We start from the raw sequence: 21,995 nt of genomic DNA, 5'->3' as shown, positions 1-21,995 counted from the left end.
GGTGAGTAATATACCTTCACATCTACTTTCTATTAGAATGGCAAAACAGTTTCTAGGGAAGGAAAGATGTTAACCATACTTTTGAGAATAGTGCATCTCACATCCTAGTTAAGTAAGAACTTTTGTAGCTGTTCACTCTTAGAGTTACAGTTACCAACCAACTCTTTACAAGTAAGTAACTTTTAAACGCTTATTTTCTTTTCTAGGCAAAAGGCCCAATCCCTTAAAAGTCTTTCCCTTATTCTTGGAGCATGAGTGTTCTCAGTGGCAGAAGGGGGTCACTGGGATCTAGTGTCCAACAGGCAGTGTCAGGATAGGCTCTTAAGTAGCAAAAGTCAGTGTTCCTTAGGAAGACTGGGCAAACAGGTGAGTACTTTACTTTAACATTAGAAGAGGGTCCAGGGGCTTTGCAGAAGACACCCTAGCAGGATTCTAGCAGTGGGACTGGGTGCACTGGATGAGAGGCCGCCCCATCACAGAAACCACCCCACAGTACACAGAAATCCTAAGAGATTTGAGGTAAGTATGTACCCAAGCCAACACAGTACATCAGCATTGAAGAAGATTTTGCATCGGGTCGACTTCAGGGACTGCAGCCAATTACCCGGTCAGTGGATTCCTTGTCATGGTGACTGAAACCAAGACCTCAGAAGGAACTGTGCAGCAGGGATTGATGAAGAAGGCTCTAGGCAAGGTTTTCCTCGTGTCTGAATGCGTTTCTGCGGATTTGGCAACTTTTCAATGAGCACAGAAGACGACAGAAAATCGCGGTTGGATTCTTGTTGTTACAAAGGTCCAGCAATCTGTTGAGCGGATGACTTTTCGGACTCGATTTGTGTCTCTGGAGATCCACCAGGAGGCCCTCGAAGTTTCAGCGGGATTCGGAAGATCGTGCACCGCACAGTGGCTTGAGGTCCCAGGGTATTGGGGTATTGCATCAACGCATGGTGGCAGCAATGCCTGGGAGCACTCAAAATGCAGGTCCTCTGGAGGCTAGTGGGTCTCACCAGGCTCTGGGTCAGGGCCGTCGGTATCGGAGTCCCCAGGTCGATTGGAAGGAAGGGCTACGTCAGGCTCTCCGGTCACTGGAAATCCTCTCAGCTGCTTTTCCTTCATCATCCTCTTTGGTTTCGGTTCCAGTGGTCGACTACTCTTCAGCTTCCAGGTTCGCATTATTTAACAGGAACTACATCACAACCTCTGCATTGTCTCCCCGCATTTTACAAGAAAGGTCGGTCTGGTTGTCCAATCAGGACAGCCAGCCCCCCCACTGGGATTTGTCCCCATTCAGGCAAGGAGGAAGACAAAGGGCTGTGGAGTTTTGGACTTCTCCCTAGCTTCCTGCCCTCACAGACAGACTGGATCCTGGGCGGGGAGTCAGGGGACTCCCGGCAAATATAAAAATCACACAAAGGGATTTCCTGCCCTGGATGTCGGGAGAAGGAACAGGAAACACTAAAATGGCGAAAAAAGAAGATGGGGGCCCTTTTGGTAAAGTGAGCACCCTTAGGTGCCTTTACTGCAGCTGTGCACACAGCCCGCGGTAAGGGTGTACCAAATTAATACAAGGTATCACTGCCACCAGCAATTGAAGGTATGCTTGTCCCTGTAACATAATTGTTACAGTTTTAATGTGAAAGGGGATACATGGTATCTCCCCGGCACTCCACATAAGGTGGGGTGTGCTGGTTTCACAAAATAAAATGTAAAAGAGATCCAAAGATCCCTTCTACCCATGAAAACTGTAGTTCTCTCAAGGTTAGCAAAAGAAAGTTTAAAAGGGGAGCCCCTTGGGCAAACCAGCAACAATAGGCACTTATTGCCAATAAGTTGTTAGAGGATAACTTTAAAAAGAGACTCAAAAAAGATACCCATAAAAAGTGTAAAATACCCCACTAGCAAAGAAAAAAGTTCTAAGGTTGCCCAGGTCTGGAAGATTGACCAGTTCTGTGAAAATCTTACCTAACAAACTATGTCCTCCACAGGCTGCAAATTATCAGTAACTCTGTCATGCTATAACACATCATGATTGATTCATGGTTTAATTTGCAACTATGCCTGTGAAAAGACACTGGGTCAACTTTACTTGTGTTGTGATTTTCCGAGAGCAGCACACTGAAATGTACAGAAGTGCTATCTGTACCATTCCTTCCACAACTCTGAAAGGTATTTGAAGTTGGATAGAATTGACATCTCACTTTATTTTACATGCAGTGAGAGTTAAATTCATATATTTTGATACCTTCCCAAACCACAGTGGCGTCTCATCCGGTTTGTTCTGCAGGTTCCATTGTGGACAGGAGTTATCCTCTGGAACAGTAGCGTTTCCTTCTGAAGCCCTTAAATTGCTCTTCCTCTTTAATCTATCCAATAGGAACAGGTGGTGATCTCTCCTACAGATCTTCACAATGTCGGAATAGTCCCTCTCCCCTGTACCCACTCTATTTTAAAGTCACCATAATTTCCCCGCTTATCTCATAACAGTATGGGATTGGCCTAACTTGTACTTCTACTTTTACAGGTGTAAGTGCAAAGTGTAGGTGGTTTCACTTTGAGTCTACCAACTGTGCACATATGTGTATGTAAGTGCTAAAGCCTAATAAATTAGATTGCTGTACCTCTGCATGTACACTAAAATGTGCTTTGTGTGTGGTTTACTGCAATTAGGTACCCCATACCTCCTGAAGTCTGTCTTACTGCTCAGTCTGTCCCTTCCTAAAGTTTGGCCGAACCTAGCGTCAAATATAGTATTCACTAGCTAGGTTGGCCTCTCAGTACACTTGCACAGGGTTAGTTCTGAAAATTTATCTTTACAAGAGGACTTTCCGAAACATGTGTTAATTTCCGCTTTTTTAAAATCAAATTTGCATCCGCTCTCTGGATTTAATTTAAAATGTTTACAGGGAATAGCGAGGGGTCATAAATGTGAGGTGGACAACTTTGCTTAGGTTTTTCATAAGAAACCATTTTATTAACTCCAAATCGTTTTTGCCAAACGCCTCACTTATTCCTACTCTGACAAGGATTTCCCTGCCTATCAAAATAAACAAAAGGAAACACTCTAACAAAAGGAATCTGTCCCTCACACTTGTACATACAATAAACATAACAAGGTCATATATGGCATTTCAAATATAAGAGAATTAACCTTTATGTTCAAAACCCTAATAACTGTTTCTCCTTGTAACCTGGTTGAGTTCCCCTTCCCCAGATTTAAACAGGATATTCAACCAGCAGTTCAAAATTAGGAAAGTTCCGTCTTGCAACAAAAGTTCTAATTATGAAGGTCTTCTTACTCCAAAAGTCTCTCTCTTGAACTTTAACCAACAGTTCAAAAGATTCAAGTAGTCTTTCTTTCTCCACTGGTAGCAGATAGTTCCACATAACTTCTTAGAAAACCGGAACACTTGAACAGCTCATCTGCATCAACAGTAATACCTTTGCCAGGATGTTTCCACAACAGTTCACATTAAATATTTGCATCAGCAAGTTGATTACACAACAGTTAACAAGCGGTCATGCCTATTCGTCAATTCTATTAACCACACCACAGTACTTGAATTACTACTACCTGGTACACTGGCAGGTCTTCTACTACAAGCTCCTTTGTCCTGGTATGCTCGCCTGCCAGGACTAATGAAACTACTAACACTACTACAAGTACTTCTGTGGTACAGTTTGCTTCAGACAACTTTGAAAAGTGTTTTGACACAAGCAATTTAGAATATAATATTTTCTATCAGGAGAGCAGTTCTTCCTCTCGTCTACCCACGTTTCTATTAACCAAGTGCTGATAATGGCTTTTTCTCTCGCTTGCTGTTCTTTGGCTAAGACCATGCTTGTTTGCTTCTTTTGCAACTTTTGCCTCTTTCTCTCTCTGGCAACAAGGGTTATACCCAACTAGTTTCTGAATTGCCCTCCCGTGACTTTGGCAATTATGGTTTTCATCAACTGGTTCTAATATTTCCCTCTTTTGGCTTGGCAATACTGGTTCCTGTTCCTTGCTCGTAATATTGCTTTCGAGGGGATTGGGTCCTCCGACGTATTCCATATCTTTGACAGTAATCACCACAGCTGTGCTGCTTCGGAAAATTTTCTGCATCCTGCGTCAATGACGTCAATGCGCCGACCACCCGAGGACCTCCTCTGACGGCCAACGTCACCCGATTTGATAAGTAGGATGCACGACGCCCATAGCCTCAGTTCCGTTTTTTCCGCGAACGTGTTCGCTTCGTGAATCTCGGTACGCCTCGACTCTTTGGAGTTTCTGTTGTATTCTTCTCGATTCTTTGAACCTGTTCGGTTTTTGTGAAAAGCCTGTTCGTGACGATGTCTACCTCGTCTTCAACCCCACGTCCGGACTCCGACTCATGATTCTAACGGACAACACGGTGGCCATGCACTACCTCAACAAAAGGGGGGGGGGGCAGGGTCACTTCCTATGTGCAGGGAGGCGATGCATCTCGATGTAACGGTCACCTGATTCCCGCAGAGGCGCCGGTCTTGACTGGGTGAATGCCGTATCTTCAAAGGTGATGTGTAACACACGGTTGGCTCTTTGGGCTGGACCTCTGTGCACTGTATGTCTGACTCGAAGAGTAAGATGTCTGCAGATAGAAAATATGGGATTAATGAACTGGGGTTATTGGGTGCCTCTCTCCTCCTCCCTTTCTCTTCTCCTGGAGAACCCCAAAGGTTAACGCCCTCACCTTAGGTAAGTGAACGCCGAGCTCTCCATCTGCCTCGGGGCAGGGTGCCGTAACCAGTTTCTTCACTGGATAAGGGTGCAGGCCTCTTGACCTCAGAGGACTGCTGTCCGTCGTTAACTGCACGAACGGTAAGTTCTGGGCACTTCAAATGTCTTAAAAGTCTTTTGTAATGATATCTCTTGTTTTGCAGGGTTCCGGCGATGGCGGATGGCGGGCTGATGAGAGTTGAGGATCGAACCCGCGTGAGGAATAGAAGCGCCTGGAAGCACGTAAGTAAGCGCTTGTAGCCTGCTTCACGATGCGCCCTAACTGTCCCTTTTATCTTGCAGGGTCAAGTTCGGAGCTTTAGAGAAGCTGAAGGGTGCTAGAATACCCACTGGATTCGGCGTGGGAAGGAGTAATGGCACGTGAGTAATAAAGTTGCCCAATGTCTTTAAACGCACCTTCTTTTGTCTTTCAGATGCGGGATGCAGCGCCGAAGGCCTCCGGAGCGTGCGAAGATCTGGTAAGCTTTTGTCTTTCAGATGCCGGAATGCAGTGCGAAGACCTCCGGAGCATGCGAAGAGTAGGTAAGCCTTTGTCTTTCAGATGCCGGAATGCAGCACGAGGCATTGGTGACAGCCGATGGACCAGGTAAGAGATGCGCTGCCACTGAAGACCACCATAGTGCTAACCTGTTCTTTCTTTGTCTTTACAGGTGCTGCTGAAGACTGGATTCCAGGATGGTAAGCCTTTGTTCCCTTAGGCCCAGGATCAGAAGCAGAAGACACGATGAGCGTTCTGCTGCAGAGAATGCAGAATAACGCAAAGCAAGATTCATCCATCGGGTGTGGTTTAAATAGCCTCCTGTAGTGCTTAGGTGTCTCCTTCCACAGCCACGCCTAGGTAAGAAAAGAGTTCCTGCTTTCCAGAAGAGTTCCAGTGTTCTGAACCTAGGGAGTGGCTCCTGCCCCACCCAACAGGAAAAGTAGTCCCAAACAGAAGAGGATCAGGGGTTCAACTGACAGGTAAGTAAGCAGCATGGTCTGCTGCAGGTAAGTCCACCCAAGCATTATGAGCCCGGCGCTTCCAGCGCTGGGACTGGGCATCTTTATGAGCCTGGTGCCACTGGCGCCAGGACAGGGTCCAAAAGGTCCCAATTGGGACTGGCTGGCACTCGGAACCGGGGTTATGGGTCTGCTTCCAAGGGCGTCGGGCAAGTCCTGATCTTTTGGAAGCAGAGATCATGACACTCGAGTTCTGGGCCATCCAGCAGGAAGTTTCGATCTCGACTGTTCATCTGGCCGGAGACGACAACGAGACAGCAGACGCTCTGAGCAGGCAGAGCACGATCTCTCACGAGTGGGAGCTGGCTCAGGAGATTCTCCTGAAGATCTTCGCCCTTTGGGCGACCCCTCAAGTGGATCTGTTCGCCTCCAGTGTCAACCGGAAGTGCGAAAGGTTCTGCTCGTGGGAATTTCCTCCAAAAGGAGCCTTAGGAGACGCGTTCGTGGTGGAGTGGTCATTCCCACTGCTGTACGTGTTTCCTCCTCCAGTCCCCGTCATCCCGCAAGTACTGCGGAGGTTACGGAGGTTCTGTTCACGGATGATCCTCATTGCTCCGGCGTGGGCCCAGAGGACGTGGTACCCGGACCTTCTCGACTTGTCCATCTGCCCTCCACGTCGTCTTCCCTACCGAGACGATCTGCTCTCACGGGGGGGGGGTCAGATTCTCCATCCAGAATTCAGATCCCTCAACCTTCACGCTTGGTTTCTGAAAGGTTGAGGTATAAGGATTGGGACCTCCATGAAGACGTGTTGGTGGTGTTGCTCTCGGCCAACGGCCGGCAACAAAGTCTCTGTACCGTTGGTGTAAATTCTGTGATTGGTGCAGAGTTATGAATGTGGATCCTTTTGAGTGTGACATTCCCATGGTTCTGTCTTTTTTGCTTTCCTTGGCCCACAGAGGCTTGCAAGTGGGTACCATTAAAGAGGTTACCTGGCGGCGCTGTCCATATTTAAGCGCTCGTCTGAAGAATGTTCCTATTTTAAGATTCCTTTAATTTCTCAGTTTTTGAAAGGTCTCACTAATGTGTTCCCTCCGTCACCTTTTCTGGTGCTCGGTTGGGATTTGAACCTTGTACTTAAGTTTCTTATGGGTGCTCCGTTTGAGCCTTTGCATTCTTGCCCTTTGAAACTGTTAACTCTTAAAACTGTGGTTTTGGTTGCGGTTACTTCCGCTTGCAGAGTGAGTGAGTTACAGGCACTTTCAGTTAAGCCACCCTTCACTGTGTTTCATAAGGACAGGGTTGTCCTTCTAGTTCGTCCTTCCTTTCTTCCAAATGTGGTTTCGGAATTTCATTTGGGCCATAAGGTTGTTCTTCCGGCATTCTATCCTCCTCCGCATCCTGGTAAGGAAGAGGAGAGGCTCCATAGGCTTGATCCTAGGAGAGCGTTGAGCTTTTATATTTCATGCATGTCCCGGGTCAGAGTGGACGATCAACTCTTCATTGGTTACGCTGGAAAGCGTTTGGGACAAGCTGTGACGAAACAGACTTTGTCTTGGATTATTTTGGCTATCTCCGAGTGTTACCGCTTGGCGGCTAAGGACCCACCGGCTGGCTTGCGGGCCCATTCTACCAGGGGTATGGCTGCATCTACTGCCCTACAGAGGGGTGTTCCTGTTTGTAACATCTGTGATGCAGCCACCTGGGCTTCAGTACATACTTTTGTACGTCACTACTCCCTCGAGTCCATCCGGGACAGGATCTGGCCTTTGGCAATGCAGTCCTTTATTCCGCAATTTGATTGGGCATGCTAAATTTGTGTTCTAAATTCTTTTCCCACCTCCTTGCTTTGGTACTGCTTTGGGGGTCTGTCAAAGATGTAGAATACGTCAGAGGACCCAATCCCCTCGAAGAACAAGTTACTCTCTTACCTGGTAACGTTCTTTCGATGGGATGGTCCGACGACGTATTCCATATCGCTCCCTCCCTATCTTCCCCGCTGCAGAATTTCTTATGCGATTGCAGCTTTCGTTTCCACAAGGCCTTGTGTCTGACTGGCAGAAGACTGGTGTCACACGTTCTGGGGGAAAAAACTACAACTGAGGCTGCGGGCGTCGTGCGTCCTACTTATCACATCAGGTGACGTCATCGACGCAGGACGCAGACGCTGTACATTTTCCTAAGCAGCACAGCTGTTGTGATTACTGTCAAAGATATGGAATACGTTGTCGGACCATCCCATCGAAAGAACGTTACCAGGTAAGAGAGTAACTTGTTCTTCTTGTTTCTGGCAATTGCTTGGATTGTTATAAGTATAATTGTACCCTTCTTATTTGTTCCCAAAGTTCTTAATTGACCACTTTGACATTTTGGAAGCAGCCCAGAATTCAGAGTCATTGTCAGTGTGCCACTTCATCTTCTGTACTTCTGCTCGACATTTAAAGTCAAAGCCGCTTTAACTTTTGTACATCAGTTCAACATTCAAAATTATCACTAAAGGCCAGCGGGCGCTCTGAGCCCTCCGCGGTCCAACAGTATCATTGAACTCACTGGTTGCTACATGCGCTTCCGCTCACTCAACTGCCGTAGTGACTTGTGCTTCTTCCGCTTTCTTCTACACAGCAGCCCGCTCCTCTGCGCTCCCTGTGGTCCACGCTGGTTGGGAGAGGTGCGTTCCCAGCTCCACAAACACTCCGGTGCTCGCCTGCCACCAGAGCTCAACTTCAAAGGGGGGAAGCCTCCAAATTAACGCTTCCAGCCGAGTGCAACCTCTGCATTCACAGCCCAAAGGGGGAAAGCTTTCCACAACAACGCTTCCCGCCATGCAGCCTCTATATACAAGTTCTTTATAGGTGGAGACCCTCTCAGAACTGGCATCCGATTTGCAATTAGCAGTGGCTGCGGCATCTCCTCTCTCCTCCAACTTCTGCTGCCTCTGCAACATGGAGTAACAACCATTACTTCACCGCCTGCTTCTCTCTATGGCCTGCACCTGAGGGGGCCCTTTATACTGCCCATTGCCTCTCAGGTGTGGGTCATTATCATCACTGGACTGCGTTTTCGATTCAGTGCCTCTGCATCCTTCTTCCTCATCCCAGTACTTTGGGCATTGTGGGACTTGAAGTCCCAAATTTTCAAAAAATTTCAAATTGCCTCTTTTACTCTGGACATTAGTTCCAAATGTACTAATTCCATTTGTATTTGTAATTAAACCTCTTAAAGTAGTTTTAGATGGACTCAATGAATGGCTCTGATTTAGAGGAGATGTATGTTCATCAGAACTTTAGATGGTAAGGTTCTGGGATTCGTCTTTAACCTTCCTCTGTTGCCTACAAGAGTTTTTATCACCATAAACATGATCAACTTTATAAAGGGGTTTCTTGCTTCTGATAAACGATTGAGCATGACAGTTTTCACACTCATCAAGATAAGTAACTTTGGGAAAGGAAAGCTCACTCTGACAGCAAGCCATTACATACTCTGGCATTGCTGCGATCTTTTCCTCTACAGAAGACAAATACTACATCTCTACTGACAGTCCTCCTGTCAATGTTGCAGCTTTTCTGCAAAATGTTGCAAGTGCACAATGTACCTTACAGTATAGTGCACTTGGGTCTTCCTGTCATTTCCAAAGGCCCTAGATACTCTCGAAGGATTTCTTAGGATAAGTGCAGATGTGCCTTGGACAGGGCTGGTGGCAGTTTCTTTTCTCATATTCTTAACCCTTTTCTGCCATGTTAACCGTGTTTACAGCATTTGGCACAAATAGGTGGCCTGTCTCCAAAATGGCCATGTCACGAGGTTCTTTGTCCTGTCCTTTGGCCATCTTGCCACTTCACCTTCCCCAGGTCAAGCCGACCCGGGTCAGTCCTTATTTGGGCATGCATTCTCCCACAAAACACCAAGATTTTGCAGGCTTCTACATGCCTTGTGTGTGTGCTTCCAGGATGTAGGCTGGACTGTCTAGTTCCAATACACATCCTGGGTGCCAGAGAGTCTGGTATACTGTGAATGCCTGAGCAGATCTCCCATTGGGCCCTCTTCGTTTTGGCGCAAAGGAGATTCTGGATAAGAGAAGGCTCCAAACACCCATAGCATGTAAATCTTTTAAGTACTCACTGAACGAAGGATAGGATCCAAGTATCCTGAAACTAAGAAGCTGAGTCATGGGACTGCTGGTGACCCGCTGGAAGCTTTGGCACCCTGAGCCACTGTCGTCCCACTGTACCCCTTTGCATCGAATTGAACTAGAAGGTCTGCGAAGACGCTTCGACCCATTGCAATAGTGGGACCAAGTAGTCTCGGCACCTTCATCAAACCCTGCAAGTAAGCCTTCACGGAAGTGTCCCTGGGCCAGCCAGTGGGCTGACCAGCTTGCGCAGGACCTGTGCTCTGATACCGCTGCCGTTTTGAGGAGGCCCTTGAAACTTGGTACATCGCAAGCTCTGTGTTCACGGCACTCACACTGAATTTTGTACACTTGGCGTTCCCAGTTCTGGAGTAAAGAGAGAGCGCTCGAACCGGAGTACACGCAGTTACCGTGTCGCCCATCCGTGGTGACGAACTTTGCAAGTGCATTGCAGCTGTGCCCCTCTGTGCCCTGCAGCCTGCTACAGTAAAACTGGCCTGATCCATCCACCAGGAGTGGCGAAATTGCCACTGGCCCGTTTGGGAATCAACACTGTAACTTCGTCGCTGAAAGCCACAGAGCTGTGAGATTGCCGCATTTGAACCTGCAACCAAATTGGACTAGACTGCCGAAGTTTGGTCTGGAGTGTGCCAGGGGTTGGTGAGTAATTGCTACCCTTACCAGTGGCTCTTAGCGCATCTATCCATTTGTACGCACGGGTGCCCCCTGAGGGTCCCTCTCCTTTCCAGAGATAGCCTGAGCTATCAAACTATTCCCAACTCCTGGAACCTGTTCTGCCCTCTGCAGGAGACCCTCCACGAATAGTGGGAACCTATTCTGCATCACCTCACCCACCTTCCTGAGCTGCTACAGACCCCACAAGAGACCCCGTTTTCGCCCATCTGCATTACCCTGTGCACCAGCATTGCAAGTACATTTTTGCAATAGGCTCCCCTCTTCTTAGGGACTGGACTGCCTTTCAGTTAGGATTGTGACTACTGCAGAACTGCCTAAACACTCTTTGCACTACCTGCTTCCTTCCCTATTCTAGGTTGTGGACCCATTTCATGCATTAACCCTTTAGGCCACTTGGTTTTGTATATATGTATTTTAGTAGGATTGAGTTGGTTTAAAAGTGCTAGTGTTAATAACTATTGTGTTGAAACTCGAAGGTCTTGAATAAATGTATTTGTATTTTTAATATATATATATACACCTCACTGGAAGTGATATGTAAGTGTCCTTTTACTTTGTGTGCTCATTGAGGTCTTTCAGTCACCTTCACCCCTCCTGAGACCTAGTCTCGACCACCACCAATGCTACCTTGATCGTTCTGGCTTGTCCAGAAGGTTACCTGTTCCAAGAAACTAGGCTGGCCTTCTGAATCTCTGCCCACTAGGTCAGAGTTCTGAAATCCATTTTAACAGACAATATAAAATAAAACCAACAAAAGTGCATTTGATCCCCAGGCACAGTTACTCTGGTTTGAAGAGTTCTCTTTTAGCCTTGAGAAATGAATGCACAGCAAGGTACCAAAATTACATAAAGGTGCTATACAAAACCACATTTCATAACATATTACAGAGCATACAAATTGTTGAATAATGTGAAATACATTCCCTTTCTTGACAAGTCCTATTTTCTCGTTGCTGGTCAGATTTGTTTCAATGGTTTCTAGTTTTAAACCCATGTCAGTGATTGATAGACTTTGTTTCCCTTAAACGTCCTTTATTGAAACCGCATTGTATACTTCCAAATCAGGCGAACTTTAAAGTTTTTGTAGGATTCCTTAGTTTAGTCCTGCAGATCTGGTAACTTGTCTCTTGTAGTGATTGTATGACTGTCACTGCTCATTTCACTTGAATTTTATTTAAAGCAACTTGCTTCACTATATCAATGTTTTCCAAAGGCCATTTCCATTGTGAAATTAATTTCTATATTCTACTGTTTTGTATGAGCTGGATGTATATTGGCTCCTTATGTAACTCTGGATTAAGCAGTGGTGCCCGGACCAAACCCCCCTCCCTCCTGTTTCCTTTTTGCTTTAGTTTCTTTTCCATTTTTGTTCAGTCTCCCTATTCGGAGAAGGGCTGATCATTCAATTTTCAATTGTAATTATTGTAAAATGTTTCTGTAGCATATACTTCAGACCAGAATGTTAGAGAGCATTGTATAAATAAACAAATAGACCATATTCAAAGAAAAGTAATAAAAACAACAGTAAGAGTTTAGATTTAATTAAGCAAAAACATACAAAGGAGTCGGCCTTACAAGTCCTTGAACATTTTGGACCACAATGTTGTCTTTAAATGATTGCAATTCTGCACAAGAATTCTTATAGCACAGCTAATCTCTTTATCACGGTTTTAGCTTTTCTAAAAACAATATTTTTACTAGCGATGTATTTATAAATTATTGTATGTTATTACCGGTCTTTTCAAGGATTATATTTCATGTACACAAGTTAATATTGTATTCGTCAAACAGTTATGTCAAGTTTGTATTCAATATGTATGTAGTATTGTCAAAGGGTTTATTTGTAAACAAGATCACAAAATAAGTAATAAATACAAAAAATGCTTGCAACGTGCATATTCGCATCATAATTTTTCTTTTTTATATATGTCTGTTCAAATGTTTGACAAAATACAACCCAAAGTTAGTAAAATAAATGTTTTTCTCTCTCCCATATGTGCAATTTTTTCACTAGCCGTGTTCCTACGAATAAAATCTTTCACAGAGATTCTGGCCTGACCTGTTTACAAAAAGTAAGTTTGAAAAAAAATGATTGATAATGTTTTCATCCTTCTGTCAAAGGAAATGTGGATCTAGTGTATGCTTTTTTAGTTACAGAATTCCTGCTGGTTCTACAAAAATAGTTTGACACAATACAACCCTTGGTTAACACTATTTTCTATTTTCTAAACACTTCCAAATCTTCATGGGGCTTTGAGGCTTGTAGCATTTGTAATACATGATGTAGCATTCATTTTGAAACAAATGTATCCTTTTGCTATTGCTATGGGCCTTATTATGATTTATCATTCTAATGTCTATTGAGTAGGTCAGAGGGAGCGGTGTTCTGTATTTTGTATGTTGTGTGCAATGTAAACATTCCTTTGTTTTGTGTTTTCTTAAATAAATGTGTGCAGTGTCACCTATTGTCTAATGTACCTGGCTATAATAAGGGCAGCCTGGCTGCCCCAATGAACAGTACTTCTGACTTTTACAATGTTGTACAGGAGGGCGGGACACATGCCCGAAATGACATTTCCACCTGCCTATTACCAGAGATAGGGAGGATCTACTCCTTTTCATTCCCCCCTCTGGTCGATATATTCGACCACATAATTGTTATTTGCCCTCCCCCACATACAATGTGCCTATGCATCCCTATCCCAATCACCCCCTCAAATCAGTGCTCCATCTCAAATATGGGAGGTATCGTGAAAGGCACTCCTAAAGAACCAATAGTGTCTGCAATCATGTTATATTCTTCTAATCAATATGTAGCTATTTTTCCAAAGGTGTGGCACATTTTGCCGTCTACTATTATTTATGTATCCCCAGAAAGTACCATTGTTTACTTCCATTTTGTTCCCACCCCTGTTATCCAGTTGAATATTAATTTACATGCACATCAAGTGATCCTGCACACATTCATTTATTTTTCTTCTGATCTCTTTTCCTCTTTTTTTTCCTGTAGGTCATAGGTTATTAAGTATACATTTATACACCCACATTCATTCTCCTCTGCACCCCACAACACTTCCATTGCCCCCTGTCCCATGTGCCAGCTGCCTGCAGTTCATTTCCTGGTCATCATCTCGCTTAACGTCCGTTAGAACATCTTCCATCGGGTTCTCAATTCTTCTTCATATCGAGTTCACAGATCTTTCATCAGTACATTGTTTTTCTTGGGCTGATTTGCAGTAAATTCAGGGGCCACTTAGGACACATTGTCTTCTTGAGTAAAATAGTTAGTGAAGGGGAAATTGACATAATTGGGGACATAAGGATGAGGGAGTCCATAAAGAGGATTGTTTCTTCTTATTTCCTTCAATTTAGCAGCAATGAGCATCTGGCTGGGTCCCAGTTAGGGCCTTTCTCCTTGCTTGTAGGCTCGTGTGCAGAAGTCACATGAAGGGCAGGTGTTCTCTGTCCATCTGAAACATACAAAACTGGGTGAGTTTGTTGAAAATAAGTGCATTTTATTATCAGCACTTCCTCCTAAAACCTAAACATTACTATTTCAATGCTTTCATTTCTTTAAATTACTCCTACCTCCTATTCTTGCTACTACATTTCCTCTACTTTAATTTAATTGAATGACTGCTTCCCCTCCCTCTTGTGCATACCTTAGTGTCACTTGTTCACCATGTTCTTTATAGAGAGGGTTGCCTGCTACGTTTTTTGTATTGTAGTGAGGAACTTGGTGTTGGTCACAGTTACCTGGGGGAACCCAGGTGTGGACCCCTTGCTCACTGTGCTGAGAAAGGCACAGCTCCACCTCACTGATGAGGCCCAACAAAGCTGAAACACGCGTCTGGGGTTGCTGTTGGTACTCTTGTTCAAAGGAGGTTTGCCTGGCATTTCGGTGCTGGACTGCCCGTGTGGGCGGGGCAAAGACTGATATGAAAATGGATATTCCTCCTTTGTGAAAAGTACACTGAGCTAAAAGCGATGGGTGCGGACTCTCACAGTGGAAAAAAAAACACAGAACAAGTTTTCATGCCGTGTTCTTTCTAGAGAGGGGCGCCTGGTACCTTTATGTATCTTAGTGTCACCTGTGTTCATTTATTCTTGTACTTGGGCGCGCCTTTAAAGTTGGCTCAAAAAAGCACACACATATGTGGTTTTACCCTCACCTGCCCCACCCTCTTCATAAATTCACCCCCCATTTTGTCCTTTGTGCCATACTGAACTCAAATGTCATCTCCAAACGCTCCTCTTAATTGAAAAAGGAAATATTTCTCCACTACTCTTTTTTTTTTATATCTTTTTATTTATTTTACAAAAACAAATACAAAAAACAAAAACCTCACCAGCATTCACTCTCCTACAATTGTTTGTCCTATCCAGGGACAGCAATAAATTCTTGATGGAACTTATTGTAAACGGTCTAAAACTACTCGGGTTGAATTGTCCCCTTCTTTGTAATCAAAATAATAAAAAAGGAAACATACAACAAAACAAAACCATCAGTGACACAAAAGGAACAGTCTTTTTCTTCAGACGCTCTTCTTCTTTCTTCTTGGCACATCCATGGATAATGATATTCACTACTGTAGAAACCAAATGGTGGCAAAAGTCATGATATACTGACAAATTACACCGTATTTTCCTTTAAGTACGTTTTCTCCTGTCTCTGCATGTAGGGCATTAGCCTTTCCGCTGTATATTTCCTTAATGTGATGATGTTGGGATCATCTCTTTATATCCATGGGCAAGTAGAACTCAATCTCTACTTTTTAAAGTAGAGGCAATGGTGCACTATGCTTTCTTATTTTGTTGCCAGGCCTGCTTTTAGCGCTCTTTGTTTTGCTTAAGATATTCTCTGGCCTCTTCTTTTTATAGTCCTTCTCCTGATGTCGCTGGACCACTGCCTCTTCTTTCTTTACTGTGTTTATTCTGGCAAAATATAATTAACACTTAGTGTTGCCCTTCCTACTCTAATATTCTTACCCATGACACTGGACAGAACTGTGTGTGCTATTTAGGTGCATTCAAGTGTGACATATATGCATACAATGTTTGCCTATCACTTCATTTTCATGGCCCACTATTTGTTTCTTTACTAAAAACTTAACCTATATCGAAAATATTTTCAATACTCTCCGTTGACATAATCATAAAAGCGTTACTCCACCTTCTTACATCCAGGAGTCTTCTCTAACTTCTTCACTAGGTATGGTTATTTATACCGCTGCCTCAATGGTGAAAGCCTCCAATACCTTGGCCATTCTGGTACGGTATGGCAGGGAGTTGTGGTTGAAGCTGACCGGATCCTGGATTTCTTGCCTGATGACAAAAAGGCTTTAGCCCTATTTCAGGAGGGCCAGCTGGTCTCTGATGGGAAACGGGGTAGCAGTCAGGCACCAGGGCTGGCTAAAGGCCACAAATTTCAGACCGGATGTCCAGACAAAGGTGGTGGATATGCCCTTTGATGGGAATAACCTCTTTGGCAAAGTGTTGGACGAAACGCTGCAAGCTATACAGATGGACACTGAGACAGCAAGATCACTGTGGACCTTGCAAAAGCAAGGTTTGTCATCCTTTCAATCCTCTAGTGGGAAGTTCCACAGATCATCTAAAGGATAAGCATCCACCTCAAAAGTCAACCCTCCCGCTCTACCTCCCAAGAGATGTACAGGGGACGGTTGCAGGCTTTCAGCGGATGGGCACAGCGTTGATGTCGTCCGCAAACCAGAATGCAGACACCCAAGCAGGCCTGACCCAGCTCAGGGCCTGGACCCCCACTTTCGCACCCCGGTGGAGGTTCGTCTGACACACTTTGTCAAGGAGTGGAAGAACATCCCCACCGACTAGCGGGTGCCAAACATACTTTGCCATGCGCATACCCTGGAATTCAAACAAAGGTGCCCTCTCATTCCTCCCGTGGCAAGAAAAGAGCTGCACATGGACCAGCTGCTGCAGAAGGTACAGGCCATGAAAAGAAAAGGGGCAATGGAACCCATCATGCTGCACCTCCAGGGCACCCGAGTGTACATCAGATACTTTCTGGTCCGGAAAGAAGTCAGGGGGTGGCGTCCAATCCTAGACTTGCACCTCAACAAATACCTGAAGCCCCAAAAATTCCAGATGGTTAAAAAATACCGTATGGTCACATTGCAACAAGTGTTCGGGCAGCTGGAGAAAGGGTATTTCCTAGCGACATTGGACCTGCCGGACGCCTAATTCCCATACATCCGAAGCATTGAAAGTTCTTGTGCTTTGAGTTCTGGGATGTCACTATCAATTCAAGACTCTTCCCTTTGGCCTGAAATCGGCACCAAATGTCTTCACAAAGTGCCTGGCCCTGGTGGCAGCGCACCTGCATACACTTGTACTCGGACAACTGGCTCATCCTGTCCCCCTCTCAGGCCCTGGCGGTGCAGCACACCAGAGAGATAACACGCCTTCTGGCAGAACTCGGATTCCCATCAACTATCCTAAGTCCTGCGTGGTGCCATCGCAGAACACTGTTTCTAGGAGCCCGCCTCAACACAGTGGCATCTCTGGCGTTTCCCTCAGAGGATGGCAGCTATGTTGGGTAGGTGCATCGCCTGGCTACGGCTCAGTCCACAAAGGTGCGCGCCATCAAGTCACTGCTGGGCGTAATGTCGTCCTGCATTCACCTGATTCCGTTTTGCAGACTACTGATGAGACCTCTGCAGGAGTTTCTGGACGTCAGGTGGCTTCAGGTCACGAGACAAGATTGCCCTCAACCAAGAGTTTAGAAAAGCCATTCAGTGGTTGGGAGTGCACAAACACCTTACGCAAGGAGACCTGTTTCAGGTTACCCCGTTCAAGGTTACGGTCACCACAGAAGCCTCTCTGGACGGATGGGGGGCTCACACCGGGTAGTCTCATGCCAGAGGCCTCTGGCTTCCGGAGGAACAGGCACTGCACAGCAGTGTTCTAGAGCTGCATGCTGTGTTTTGGGCCCTTAGGTCTTTCTTTCCTCTTCTACAGGGATGAGTTGTGAGGCTATTCACAGACAACACCACAACTATGTTTTGCATCCGGAAACAGGGAAGGACCTGCTCTCCCTCTCTTTCCCTGGAGTCACAGGCCTTGTGGCTCTGGGCCCTTCTTCAGGACATGTTTCTCGTTCCATTTCATCTGGCGGGCATCAAGAACACCATTGCAGACTCCCCCAGCAGGGAGATGTGTTCCTGCCATGAATGGGAGATCCAGCAGGCACAGATGTCCCGTCTAGTCAGCATGTGGGGCCAACCCCAGAATGACCTCTTTGCGACAGCAGCAAACTCAGTGCCAGGCTTTCGACAGCAGGATTCCCCAGCCAGGGAGCCTGGTCGATGTGTTTTCGTTCACATGGGAGGACCTCTTCCTGTACACATTCCCTCCAATACCTATGCTGCTATGTGTGATCAGCACACTCCAACGCTGTCGCCCCAGCGTGGTCTCGCCAGTTCTGGTACCCGGAGCTGCTCCGTATGTCGATAGCGGCAGCCGTCCAGCTGTCTCCTCTTCCCGACCTCCTCACCAAAGAAGCCGGACCGATTCTGCATCATGACCCAGCGTCACTGAACCTCACGGCTTACCTCCTGCAGCCCTAGAGTTTGGACTTTATGACATTCCTCTAGAATGCAGGAATGTCCCGACCAAGGCTAGAGCGTCCTCTACACGATCGTGTTACACCCACAAATGGAAACGCTTCACTGTGTGGTGCAGGGTGCAAAAGAATACACCTCTCTGCATAAAAGCCCCTGCGCTCCTGCCGTACCTGTTGTCTTTAGCCAAGACTGGACTGGCTCACACCTCCATCAGGGTGCATCTGGTGGCCATTTTCAGGTACACACGGACACCAGACAGGACCTTGCTTTGGTCCCACATGCTCGACAAAACATTTCTGAAAGGCCTCTTTAGGCCAGTGAAGGCTCCTGCCCCGGCTTGGGAACTCATTGTCGTTCTTATTAAACTCATGAGGCCACTGTTCGAACCATTGGATCAGGCTCCTCTGATGTATCTCTCATAGAATATGGCTTTTCTAGTAGTCATCACCTCGGCCAGGCGGGTCGGGGAGCTTCAGGCTCTTTCATGCAAGCGTTCATACTTGTCATTTCATGCTACAAGGGTGGTGCTACGGACCCACCCCACCTTTATGCCGAAGGTTACTTCTGAATTCAATCTTACTGAACCCTTGGTGCTTCCAGTTTTCTTCGTGAATCCTTCTTCGGCCACTGACAGGTCGCTGAATACACTGGGTGTTGCTCGTGCCTTGAAGTTCTATGTCGCACGCACAAATTATTTTTGGAAGACCTCAAAACTCTTTGTGAATTCCGGACCTGTGATTTGCGGGAAGGCCCTGTCGAAGGATTCCATATCCAGGTGGTTCTCCGGCTGTATCATGCACTGTCATAATCTGACCAACAGGCCGGCCCAGAGCCCATTCTACCAGAGCCATTGCAGCAACAGCAGCATTTCTCTCTGGTGTCCCCCTGCTGGACATTTGCAGGACTGCTACGTGGAGGTCTGCGCACACCTTCACGAAATTCTACTGTGTCAACAGGGATTCCAGGGAGGAGTCCACAGTCGGGCAGGCGATGCTACACAATCTGTTTGAGGTGAGTCCGTTCCAGGGGTAAGTGGTTGTACTTCTGTTGAGCCTTGCCACCTCCCGTGGTTGTGTTATGTACTGCTCTGTATTCGTATTCATGAGCATGTGAATCCATGCCAGATCCAATGATGGAGAAGGAACAAGTTACTTGCCTGTAATTGTTGTTCTCCAGCATGGGTCTGGTATGGATTCACATGTGAACTCTCTCTCGTTCCCCGTTGGTGCTCTTCCTGGTTCATACTGCCACTTCACATGCTTTCAAATCTGAAGATGGCCACCGGGGGTGGGGCTTAGGCAGACGGGCGTTTTTTGATGGGTGCAGTATGACCCAGACTTCAGTGATTGGTTAATGGGAGAAAGGCAGTTTTCAAGCTTTTCAAAGTAAGAATGCTTTCTTTTTACCAAGGATTCCCGGCCTGACGACGGGGAATATTCATGAACATGTGAATCCATGCCAGACCCATGCTGGAGAACAGGTACAGGTAAGTACCTTGTTCTGTACCATTGGTGGGAATATATCTGTTAAAGAATACTAGATTGGCCAAATCCTAATCAGTCCCATGTTTACTCTGAATCCCTTTATTCCCTTGCTTTTCAATTTATTTTCCAACAGCTTCAAAGATCCAAAGGATACTGGGCAGAAGTAAAGGACCAGTTACTTGTTGGTTACGCGGGTTTGCTTAATCAAATAATCATATTCTCATTCTGAATGTGTCGCATCCTCGGACGAGAAGAGCTTCATCTTGTACCATAGCTTTTCTTTGGTCAAAATTGATAATGATGATGAGGGGAATGTGCAGGTCACTATAAAGTGGTGGTCACTAGAGTGCATACGATGACAATGCATGCTCCCTATCAAATCCTGAGTTAGAACCATGATTTTGGATTAAGAACTATGTGAGCTGGAGATGACGAGCTGGAGAATAAGCTGCAGTTAAACCTGTTTAAAACTGAGATTGTTGTATCTGGTCCAAAAAACAAATCGCCCAATCTTCTGCCAATCCCGTGTCCTTCCCTTTAAATGTCCAGACAGACTATCCGCAAAACGTCAAGAATCTTTGCTGTAGCTGGCAAGCTAACATGAACTGCAATGGCCAGCTTAATCAGATTATCAAAACAGTTTACTACCAACTCAAACAGTTGAAACATCTCATGTCTCTCATTCTGGACAAAGATCGGTGCTCAGTGGATGGTGCCCTTGTTAATTCAAGGCTTGACTCTTGAAACTCCCCTTTCCTGGGTATTCCCAAATACCAGGTTCAGCGATTGCAGGTTGCTCAAAACTCTGCAGTGAGTCTTATCTTCTCACTGCCAAGGAGGGCATCCATTTCACACCTTCGCAGGAGTATTTATTGGCTCCCTGTACAGCCGCGTATTTTGTTTAAAACACAGTGTCTTGTTTTTAAATGCATTAATGGTTTGGCGCCAGCCTACTTTTCAGCTAAAATTGATGCCTATCAACCAGGTCGACCACTGAGGTCCTTGGAGGGGTGCCTACTCGTGGTTCCATCCTCTAAATCATTTCGCTATGGGAACAGATGTTTCTCATGCAAGGCTCCACAGCTTTGGAATCGCATTCCATTTGAATTAAGGAGAGTGGAATCACTGGAGTTGTTTAGGAAGAAGCTTAATACCCACCTTTTTCAGTAATCTGGTTCACCACTGCTGACTGTACATCATTAAATACCAACTGCGCCTAGATGCATTTTTTCTTTTTGCTGTTCTTCGGATATGTGCTTTATAAATGCCTTTTCCATTCCATCTCAACAACAGGGGTCAGATTTTCTAACATTTGCATCAGAGCAAAAAATGGAGAAAATGCTTTTAGCGTCCCTTTTGATGCATAGGTAATATGAAATGGAACAAACCGGTTTTGCCCCAAATCATATAATCTAACAATATATGTACTATGGCAAGAAAAGAATAAGGAGAACATGTAGATAATCTGGCCCTGGTAACTAATTCTTCTGAAATAACCTCAACAGAGTTCTCAAGTTTCCCTTGGACATGTGTGAGGTCATCCAGTCCTATTTTTCGCTTTGAAATTTAGGAAAACTAAGTCCCAAAATTGCTAGCAAAAACAAGACTGGTTTGCCTTCTCAGGCAAGGGAAACTTGAGCAGTCCATTTGCCTGGCTTGAACTACTAGCAGTGTGCATCTACTAATTGGATCTACAAGTTACTGCAGGTATGAGTATTAAATATAATTTCGAATGGATAGCGTCCTCCCACAGATTCCTCATTTTAGATATTTCCTAGCCGTAGCAGCTGGCAATGAAAACTTTTTCCCAGTAGGGATCCAAGAGTGCCTCTGCATGGACTCTCTTCTATATAGCACTCCACTACAGACGTGATGTTGCCCGTGCCCTCCAGCAATTTGAGAACAAGCAGCTAAATTGGCTATGGGTTGCCCGCAGGCATCGAGAGACCCACTCTAGAATGAGTTTATTGGGGGGGAAGGATGGGTGTCGGACCTTCACACACACCAGAGAAAAACTCTTCCAAAGATGTCAAAGGGTGCAAAAAGAACCATAAAAACATCACAAACCCTCACATTGTAGGAGCAGTTGCCACCATTGTTAATTCTCTTCAGTGGACATAAAGAAGAGAAAGCACAAGTCGCACTAAGACCATATTGAGCAAAATCTACCTAGGGGTGGATTTTGGGAGGCCACCCTATTATGGTAAAGAGGAAAGGCACTGAAGTCTAGCCAAACCGAATCAAGGTAGCAGAGCGGCAAGGCTTAAACTCGGGAGGCGTGTGAGTGCTTTAGGGCAACAGTGGGACACACACACAGCCCTCCAATAATTCCAGTTAGACAGGTAAGTACAAAAATATACAATGATTTATTAGCCTTTACATTATAC

The 21,995-nt window shown here is 45.6% G+C and overlaps 1 protein-coding gene and 1 long non-coding RNA gene across 8 annotated transcripts in view; one reads left to right on the top strand and one right to left on the bottom strand.

The window, feature by feature from the left end:
• MYSM1 (Myb like, SWIRM and MPN domains 1) overlaps positions 1 to 21,995 on the top strand; it is a 1,148,256-nt gene that overhangs the window by 1,089,590 nt on the left and 36,671 nt on the right. For all 7 annotated transcript variants that reach the window (XM_069642083.1, XM_069642079.1, XM_069642082.1 and 4 more), the window contains one exon: positions 12,535 to 12,592. In XM_069642083.1, coding sequence (XP_069498184.1) covers positions 12,535 to 12,592 — 58 coding nt within the window. The remainder of the gene's footprint in view (positions 1 to 12,534; positions 12,593 to 21,995) is intronic.
• LOC138545721 (uncharacterized) overlaps positions 12,046 to 21,995 on the bottom strand; it is a 94,204-nt gene continuing 84,254 nt past the window's right edge. The window contains exon 3 of the long non-coding RNA XR_011290849.1: positions 12,046 to 13,990. This is a non-coding gene — a long non-coding RNA (uncharacterized lncRNA). The remainder of the gene's footprint in view (positions 13,991 to 21,995) is intronic.

This window comes from Ambystoma mexicanum, chromosome 1q, assembly GCF_040938575.1.
Source record: "Ambystoma mexicanum isolate Mex_15411 chromosome 1q, UKY_AmexF1_1, whole genome shotgun sequence".
NCBI lineage: Eukaryota > Metazoa > Chordata > Amphibia > Caudata > Ambystomatidae > Ambystoma > Ambystoma mexicanum.
This window is presented reverse-complemented; position numbering and strand designations above follow the sequence as displayed.